The sequence below is a fragment of the Notothenia rossii genome, assembly GCF_949606895.1.
Source record: "Notothenia rossii genome assembly, chromosome: 9".
NCBI lineage: Eukaryota > Metazoa > Chordata > Actinopteri > Perciformes > Nototheniidae > Notothenia > Notothenia rossii.
The window spans coordinates 16,453,977-16,464,416 of NC_136907.1; the positions used below are offsets into that span (position 1 = coordinate 16,453,977).

The 10,440-nt window shown below is 39.7% G+C and overlaps 1 protein-coding gene across 1 annotated transcript; it reads left to right on the forward strand.

Moving 5' to 3' along the window:
- Positions 1-3,248: 3,248 nt before the first annotated feature.
- pitx1 (paired-like homeodomain 1) lies at positions 3,249-10,152 on the forward strand. Its single transcript, XM_079651793.1, has 3 exons — positions 3,249-3,628; positions 4,767-4,969; positions 8,833-10,152. Exons 1-3 carry the CDS (start codon positions 3,484-3,486, stop codon positions 9,379-9,381), a joined length of 897 nt encoding a protein of 298 aa, XP_079507919.1. The 5' UTR covers positions 3,249-3,483; the 3' UTR covers positions 9,382-10,152.
- The last annotated feature ends 288 nt before the right edge of the window (positions 10,153-10,440 follow it).

Consider the following 10,440-nt stretch of genomic DNA (forward strand, 5'->3'; position numbering starts at 1 on the left):
TAATCAGCTCTGTCCTTCTCCAGTTACAGACTGTGTCCAGTTACATCTCCACTGCTGTCCTGGTCGCCAGCTTTAATTTTCTATATGCTTTGTTTTTTACCCCCGCGGTTCTAGCTGTATACTTATATTGGTTGCCTCACACTTAAGATAAACACACATACTGTAGACCGATGTATTTGATTGTATTTGATGTGTGATTAACGTTGGCCCCCGGAGTTTATTTGCACTTCTTGGACGAAAAATATGAGTGTTTGCATTTCGACTGCCCTTTAACCTGTCCTGACGGATGGAAAGGCTTTTTAACTCATCCATCACACGCAAGTGCAGGACGTGGGCAGGGATGCAGACTGGGTATTTAGATTACTCCCATCTATCAGCCTGTAATATCTGCTCCTGCAGCAGGAGAGGGTACAATCAGGAGCTCCTCCATAGAAAATACCATGTGCTGTAGATCCTTTAATTTTCTACGGGTACTTCAAGGGTCAGTGGGTTTATTATGAGTTGTATTCCACTAGTGCACCAATATTGATATACTATTAGAAAGGGGATTTTTATGAACAATATCTGATATGTTCCCGTAACAGGCATACATGACTGTTCAGTATTTCAACGGTTCTTTCCTAAAGTTATTGTAGAACGACTTCAGTTCTTTACCTTTAAGCTGCACTTTTGCCATACTAATCATAGTGAGCAATAGGCGATTATAAACGCAATATAATCATATTTTACCAAATGCACGGTTCAACCACGACTCATATTCCATTTCTGCTCTCTTTGTAACCGTTTTACGCACTTAGAAAGTGAATAAGCATCTATTGGAAGTGGTTTTCTGCTCAAGGGCACTTCAGCTTACAATGTGAGGGTCGAACTTTTAACAGCACACACCAGGCCGAATAATCAAATAATGACATAGGTTGGATATGATAGCTAGAAGATATTCAGATGTCTTAATTAAAATGTATTAATGTAGCAGTCTGCGTAGAAATATATAAGGTGAGCCCCATTTTTCAACATGCTCTGGGCAGAGAGGCTGAACAAATGATGGAAAGGGTGAATGTTGAGCCCTTTCACAATTGTCTTTCAAAAGGGCCTTCGGGGGAGTTTTCCGGTCGGACGGGGATCTCATGTCAGAAGTCACTGTCATGCAAAGCCCCCAAATGCTCGAGACTGGCGCCGGTGACAGTCGCTCCACCAGACGGTGAGGCCGGTGAGCATTTAGCCAAAACATGTAGGTTACAAGCCGAGCCACGTCAAAAGGTCAGCCGCTTTCACATTGCAGAAGACTGCAAGCTTGGCATGTGCAGTCAAAAGAAATGTGCAAATTGATGTAATTTTGTGATTTGCACTTGGTTTTCTGTGCGGGCGTATTTGCGCAGAGGCACAACAACATCTGCCTTTTCATGGTTAGTCACTTTGAGGTGATTTTCATCAAAAGTTACATTGTGCTGCTCTGTTTGGATAATTTGTCTCGTTTATTATTTAGCAAAAAAGTAGCCAATTGAAGACAAACATAGATATCACGTTTCTGACTTCATTGGTAAATGTTGCCTTATTTTGATTGTAAGAAATATGATTTTAGGTCTAATACAGATATTCAAACCTGCAACGTTGCTGTAAGTCCGTATAGGCTATGTGCAATTATACTAAAAAGGGATGGGGTCAAAGGCAGAATACAGATACAATACAATCAAAAACAACAACAACAAATCAATCCCTGACTTCCCAAGATGCACTACATTTACTTAAACAATAAACAAACAATGGTGCCTCATCTGGTGCCACCCTGACTCCAAACTAATTGAAATAAGGATGCTTGGCCTTCCTTGTTTTGTGCTGCGTTTTCCAACAAAGAAGGGGTTTCGTAAAAAATAAATCGTCTCATTTCAACTGCAGCTGCTGTATTAATCCATGTCTCACTCCAGTGCAGCACACACTTGGAATAGCAAGTCAACATCTGGAGGAAGCTCTAGTTCTCCACAGACATGAATGTTCAGAGGGTTACAGTTCACTTTAACTGCGCTGCGAGTCAATGCGCGCACTGTGCAAGCGTGCGAGGGATGAAAGATCAGACCAGAAAACACCCTGAAATGACATCAGAAATTCAAATCAGATGTTTGACTTTCTGATCTACTTTTAGCCTCTTCAAAAATAAGGCTAAAGTAGCAGCACGTGATTTTGTCTGTAGCCTACTCCAAAGGTGCTTTAAAAGTTTCTCTTAAAGAGAAAAACAGATAGTCCGGCCAGCCATTTGTCTAACCACAATGCAAATATGCACATGTGTCAGAATCAGCAGACACATTATTGCTAATTGTAATCAAGATATATTATGGAGGACCGTCAATCATAAAAAGATGTTGTGCTGAGAGATTGGGCTCCAGAAGTGTTGTCAAACGTGGTGTCGAAGTTTAGAAAAATGATGTTTTATTCATGTTGGATTATCTTTGTGTTTAGGGGAACGTGCAGAGCTAACGTATCTGCTGCCATCAACAGATGATTGCAGCCTGGTGTTTGTCCTGCTAATTAAATAACAGTAAAGTCCCACAGCGTGTGAAGTCATGAGAGCTCTGACCTGCCTGGCCTTTATAGTCCTGGTTGTTTATTTGTCAAAGTGAAACAATCTGCTGATAGAGCGACAATGGTCAGTTTACAGTGAGGGCCATTATATTCATTCACACAATAATCCTCATAGCACCGTGCAATTTTCATGCTGAGGAAACAGTAACTGGGCAGGCCCGTGTTGGATGGCAAATGTTTATACAGCTCAGTACATATCCGAGATATACATTGTGTGGGTGCTTGTGTGTATAAGCGCACCGGCTGCACTGGGGGCAAAATCAAATATACCTGCACGAATAAAAGGCCTATTTTACTCCTAAAGAGAAAAGCGTTTTATTGCGCGCGCCCGAGAACTGGAAAAAAAAAAAAACCGCTGCAAAAGATTTCTGCCTTGCAGTCTAATACCGAACCGTAATTGTAATAAAATTGGAAACACTGAAATAAATTGCCATTTTAAGTATGGATTACGATGTTCCTGCACTAACACATACATAAACAGTGTTTATATTTGCATGCGATAAACCCAAACGTCTAGTAAATGATGGCACTTTTCTCACTTGTTTTAGGTTGACGTCAGAGTTATTAGGGTGGATGTTTTCTTGCAGCGGGCAGTGGGTGTGACTCGCTGATTTTGGGGAGGTTAAACTCAGCAGAGGGGTGGAGAGCCGGAGCGCGCTCTCGGTCACAGCGGCAGAAGCTTTTCCCTGCACTGAGCACTCACTGTTGTTGAGGGACAAGGGGCTTCGTATTTTCTATTTCTAAGTATTTTCATCTTGGAAAAACAACACTATCGTTGGAGATTCGCTTTGTCTGATTCGTCCCCTCATGTCGTGGTGGAATTTTTAAGCTGTTGAGGAAAAAACGTTGTGCACTCCCAAGGATTCACCCAGTTTCCTCTTTTGTACGCATCCTTCTCTTCAAGGTGGGATGAATTTGGACAGAATCGCAGAGGCAGTGAGAGCCCCGCCGGCCCGCGACGTGGCCCCCGCGTTTCATTTACCGAGAACTTCCAACACCAGTCGAGAAACTTTAGAGAACTCAAGCAGCGAGTCTTCAGACACAGAGTTGCCAGGTACACCGTCAGAGTGCTTTTAGCAACTCGCTTCCTTCTTCTGAGTGCAATAACAGTTTATTTTACGTCTCCACAAGCTCGGGCAGGCCTCTCGGCAGTTACGGAACAAGGAGACAATATTAGTTAACTTGTGTTTGATTATTCTAACAGCTGGGACGATTTATCTCCGTGTTTTACGATGCAGCATACACACTGTTCAATACATTTAAACAGTTCAGTAAAGTAAAGGTTTGTTTATGTATGCTCTGAAGTTTAATGTACATAAATATAACAGAACTGGATGGTCCCGTTTTGGTGCAGTTACACCCCTTTTGTTGTTTATTGCGCTGGCTGAAGTAGACACTTGGCAGGATCCCGAGGTCTGTCAGGCAAAAATGTGCAGAACAGCCTGGCCTGCTGTCAGTAAATGCATTAAAACAAACTATAAATATTGAGCCCATCCACCAATCTAAACTGAAAGCCAGAAGGTCTGTATTAACAATCCTCAGAGAAGCTTTTTGTTCTTCAACTTGGCCGGCTTTTTTAGAAGAAAATGTATTCTCTGTCTCAGTTAACATGTTCAAAAAAATAGCATAAATGGCTGAATATTTATTCTTTCTTTCTTTCGTTGTTAGTTATGGGACTTGGATAAGGATGGTATGGCTTTACGTTTTAAAGTTGCTTTTTTTTCAGGGCAATAATTCAAAATACTATATTTTGTGATCCACCTTTGCACATGTTGACCCTTCAGTTTAATGAGGCACTCTTGTTAGAGCACGAATACAAGATAGCAGTCGGGAGATAAGACCTCGTCGTAAAGAAAGTATAGGCTATTGATCTAAGCGAGGCAGACCTAAATGTGTTTGAAAGAATCGATACAAAACTGTCAGACATGTTTGTAAATATTTGGTTTTAATCTGTCACTCGTGGTTGTTTACATGAACATTTTGTAAATAATTGATTTATGGGTTTAGTTTTGCTTATTTCATGCTGACAGGCGTTTTCTGTCATTAATAATACAAAGTTGTGTGTTTTTTGCACGTTGCTGCACTATAAGGTCTGAAATATTTCGCTTTAAAACGTGAAGAATCCAAGTTTCTAAATGCAAAATGTTCTATAGCTGCAGCATACACTAACTCTCCCCATTTGTGATCTACAGAAAAGGAGAGAAGCGCTGAACAAAGGAGCGATGACGGGAACGCGGATGATCCGAAGAAGAAGAAGCAGCGGCGGCAGCGGACTCACTTCACCAGCCAGCAGCTGCAGGAGCTGGAAGCCACTTTCCAGAGGAACCGCTACCCGGACATGAGCACCAGGGAAGAAATCGCTGTGTGGACCAACCTGACCGAGGCCAGAGTCCGGGTAAGAGACCGGGCAGACCGCCGCGCGTAATGCGTAAAGAAGATTTGAGAAATACATTGCAACTTCTCCCCTGCCCCAATATGCTCTCTCCTGTGCAATATTTTTTTTACCTTAATCCATCATTTAAATGTGGATTCTCGTTTTTTATCTGTAGCAAAACACTTTTCTTGGACATTTCTTAGAATGTTTCTGCCACAGCCTCCACCATACTTTACTTTAAGCTTGTACAGTTATGAGTAAAAGCCAAAAACAGATACAATTCCCTCCTAACGTTAATGCTTTTAAGAGCTGATCTACAATGGAGACAAAAATGATTAGATAATTCTCGACCAATTACATAAATAAATGAAATAACTCCAACACATATCAACTAATGAAATAACGGAATTAAGAAAATTAAAGCAAAAATGTTAGCATAATATAAACAAAACTATACCTAGAAATATATCAATTTCCAATAATGGCTTCATAACAGAGGTACGCTGTTAATGCACTGAATTCATACAAATATTTAGTGTTCAAACTAACATTTTGGGGCGAAATGCACCATAATTGTTTTACTAAGTCGAACTATTTTTTTCAAAAAGACACTGCAGAACAATTTACATCAAATATGTCAACAGACTTAATTATAATATTGTGTGTGGTATTGAAGTTATTTTAATGTTGCTTAAAGATTAAATAATGAAAATCTAGCCTTTTAACGGAGTTCAGGTAAAATACAGCAGTGACACAATTCAGAGACCTGAAGAAAAAGTCTGCCCTTGCATGCTTCGGTGCATCCAAAAAGTAAAACTTACATTATTAAAAGATACAATTATTTCAACACTTGTTGTTCAGCACGTTTCTTACACAGGCAGTTTACGTCGAAGCATTTAACCTGGAAAATGTGCAGAAATCTTAGCGGTCTCAAACTGTTGGGATCTGTTGGAATTGACATTTCTTTTTGAGGGGTTATCCGCGCTGCTAATGGAACCAATGGAGGATTTGTCTTTTGATGATATCATCACAGCTTGGACCCTTATATGTCCCCTTGGACTGGAGTGCATAGGCTACAGCTAAATCTACCTGGAGCTGTGTGAAATGAATTGAAAGCGCGTGTGATTATATTTAATCAAGGACAATTTTTGACTTGCAATCATAACCAACTTGATCATAAATTATGTATTTATTATAATACAGAAGTACAAAAATAGCATGCTTTTTACTCGATGCGGGTATTCCTGCAGGCTGCTCTTTCCTCAGACAGAAACGTTCGTTAAACACAATTCAGTTGGTTTTAATTTTCTGCAACTGGCGCCTGAAGGCCTGTCCTTCAAAACCCCTCCGTCTCACATTGCATTTAAAAAATGCATAGGCTACAGCTATTTAAAGTGCAGGGGGAAGTTTAAAAGAAAAAAGTATCTGAACAAGTTTAGAGTGCTGGTTTTTCACTCCTGGAGCCAAAGAAGGCGAATGTCAAACAGTCAGTCTTTTATTTTGACTGAATAAAAAGAAAACATTGTGAGGCACATGGCGTGACAACTCGCAGCCTGAAAATGTCTGGTTCATATCTGAGCATTTATTAAAAATGTTTTGACATTTTAAAGTGTTTGGACTTGACCTTTTAAGGTCATCAGTGTTCAATCAAGCTTGACAGATTATATATTGAGCTTGATTGATACGTGTGGGCCCAGCAATTTGAATTTACATAATGAGGGTTTATTTCTTGTTAACATGCTAATTTAAACCCACATTTAGTTTTGCATATTTTTTTCTTTTTTGCTCGGTGCGGGCTGTGGAGTCTGCGTGTTTCCTCCGCAGCTCTGTGTCACATCGCTCACGTCTTTGTGGACAATTTGTCCGCAGCACTGTTCCCTGCTCGACTATAAATACATTGTGCAGGCCCGTCTGATGATACCAATTGTAAACTGTTTCTATTATGAATAAAATAATGACTCACAGAGTGCCGACTTATGGATACTTTGTCAGGATTCGATAAGGCGTGACAATACCCAGAGGCACGTTTCTGATTCATGCACACTCACCCCCTGCGCTTTTTATTCATGCTGTAAACTTGGTTTTATTTTGGAGTGTCTGCCCATACTGATTTAGTCTACACAAACGTAGACATTTGTTCTACCCGCATGAACACAGTAATTCATTTCATCGTTAGATATTTAATAATATTAGGCACCAACAAAAATAAACTGATAGGACTTATTATAAGTATTATAACACATATTTGGCTAGCCTCAGGCCAGAACACGACTATTTTGTTGGCTATATAGTTTTATTTGAATAACATATTAATGTAGCCTTTTCATTTACATGTTGTTAACAATTCTTAAATCTGTCATGACAGATTTGGAGTAGGCCTACAGTATTTGCAGATTTTAATTTAATCGAAAAAAAATTATATGCTATACGAAATTGGGTAAAAAACTGGTAATTTGCGTTTGTACAATGATTGTACTACAATCATAAAAGCTATTTTAGCCGGCTATTTGTAAATAACTTAAGCAAAATAAACGTGGCTTGAAAATAACAATTCTAAACATATGCAAGCAAAAAACAACAGTTTTTATCCTTTAGGCTGCATTTCCACCTCTGCCGTTAGTCACTCCTTCTTAAGCAAATTTAAAGGAACATTTTACTGGATGAATGTGACGCTCTTGCCTTCAAAGTAGCCTATTGACATGAGAGCTGCAGCAGCTTTGCTTGTAATTTAAATGTAGGTTGCGTTGAAGAAAACATATTTTAATATGTAAATGTTTGGTGTGCTGGGGGGAAATAACAGCTCTTAGTCACATTGTAACTGCACATATTTTATTCTTGTATTTTTACAGGTATACATTTCTACCATATTCAATGTAAATATTGCTATATTTGAATGTTATTATAGTTTTCTTAAAATGGTTTTCAATCAGTGTCTCATAGCCTATGTTTATGTATCCAACGAAAACACCAAGACAAATTCCTCGTTTGTTTTACTTGGCAATACACCTGTTTCTGATCCTAATTGTTTTTAAATGCTCAATCCATCTAATACAAAGTTCAGGGTTGAACTTTTAAAAAGTGAGGATTAATTTCACATGGGCAAGTTGTTATTTTCCATATTTAAAAAAGGCACACACTGATTTAAATAACGTTTGCCTTTATAGAGCCTAACTGCTAACTTTGCATTCGGCAATTAAGCCTGCATGATCAAAGCTGAAAGTACAATCTGGGCCATGATTTGTAAACACACACTGCTGTAAACACATTTTAGACATTAAACAGATGTCCTTGTATAAAGGAAATGTTAATGTGGGATCGCAGCTTCAAATTAAAAAAGAAATATGTGTGGTGTGCCTTTACGTTACATATATTACAATGTGCAATTTAATTAGAGCAATATTTAAATAATGTATTACATAGAGTTTTTGTTTTTATTGTTTTAAATAACACTTGAAATGTGTAGTGTGTGTGTGTGTGTGTGTGTGTGTGTGTGTGTGTGTGTGTGTGTGTGTGTGTGTGTGTGTGTGTGTGTGTGTGTGTGTGTGTGTGTGTGTGTGTGTGTGTGTGTGTGTGTGTGTGTGTGTGTGTGTGTGTGTGTGTGTGTGTGTGTGTGTGTGTGTGTGTGTTTGTTTCCATATAGCGGCATAGAAAAATATAAGCAATATTAACTACAAGCATTAGATTCGAGAGAAACGATGGAAGGGTCATTATAATTATTTGAAGTTGGATTTAATTAGGCCTATAAAATACTGTCACATCATTTGCAATAATACTTGTTTGGTTTTTTGCCTAAACACATGTAACCTAAAGACAAATGTGTCTGTTCTGGGTCCACTTCTCAGGTTACTTTGCTTATTAATGTTCTCACTGTGTCTCTCCTCCAGGTGTGGTTCAAGAACCGCCGGGCTAAGTGGAGGAAGCGGGAGCGCAACCAGCAGATGGACCTGTGCAAGAACAGCTACCTGCCGCAGTTCAGCGGCCTCATGCAGCCCTACGAAGACATGTACCCGGCCTACACCTACAACAACTGGACCAACAAGGGCCTCACTCCGGCGCCTTTATCCACCAAGAACTTCACCTTCTTCAACTCCATGAGCCCCCTCACCTCGCAGTCCATGTTCTCCGCTCCTAACTCCATCTCCTCCATGACTATGGCGTCCGGGATGAGTCACTCCGCCGTGACGGGAATGCCCACCCCGGGCCTCAACAACATCAGCAACCTGAACGGGATCGGTACATCCGGGATCAACTCGGCCATGTCGTCGTCCGCATGTCCATACGGGCCCCCCGGCTCTCCGTACAGCGTTTACCGGGACACTTGTAACTCCAGCCTGGCCACCCTCAGACTAAAATCCAAACAGCATCCAACTTTTGGATACAGCAGCCTGCAGAGTCCCGGATCCAGCCTGAACGCCTGTCAATACAACAGCTGACGGGCAAACAAGCCTAAATCCTATCTACAACTATAAATAAATATATATGTGTTGAACGGACACGGTGTCAAAGCTTTCAGGCTATACCTGCGGATGGGGGGGGGGGGGGGTCAAATACAACTAAACTGGATTAGTTGCAGACAGATTCAAAAAAAAAAAAAAAGGAGAGAAAAAGGATTATGCGGGTTAAATGTGTTTACCGATGGACTTGAACAGCAATTGAAAGGTCAATTTTTGGGGATTTAAAAAATGATGAAGACTTGTTACATTGCTGCATTGTATATAAAAAAGTGTAAATATATACAGGTCTAACGTATAAAACAGACGATGGGATTTTTTATTTCTTTTTTTGTGCTTGCTTGCTTTTGAGAACAGCTTGCGGGGTCTCGATTTACATAAGGTTTTGCAAGAAAAATATATATAAAGTTTCGTGCATATCATGAATCCAGACTCAATTAGAGAAAGGTAGCCTATATTGTACATATATTATACCGCTTCTGTGTGCTTTCTATTAACCGTTTGCAGACTCCCACCGGCCCGTTTGACTCCATGACGCCTCCCGTTTAGTGATTTTACTTTGAAATGTTTTTACATTTTGTTTGTTGAATAGAAAACTCCGCATGTTTAAACTTGAATGCAACGTATTTTGTACGATAATGTAAGTGTTTGCAGAGCTAAGTTCATTAGCCTAAAGTGTATACAAAAGGTGATTCAAAGTCCCCATGTGCTTATGTTAACATGTTTGTTTGAATAAACTCCAGGAAAAGAGAAGTTTATTTCAAGTAGCCCATGTTTCAGGGGAGAAAAACCGCAGTGGGCCAGTTGTTTTTCAAAGAGGAGTGAAATTAATAACTTGTTTTGATCCACTAAAGGCATTATTTCATAAGATAAAGGATTTGTGGGACTTAGTATATTTTATTTTGCTTGAGTTTAATTTTAAACTTTCTTGCACTTTTCATTAGGCCTATATTTGTTCTGTGGAGAGAAATAATTCCACTACATCTTGCAGACTATCAGACACCAATCTACGTCAAGGAATAAATGGGATCCTTGTCCATT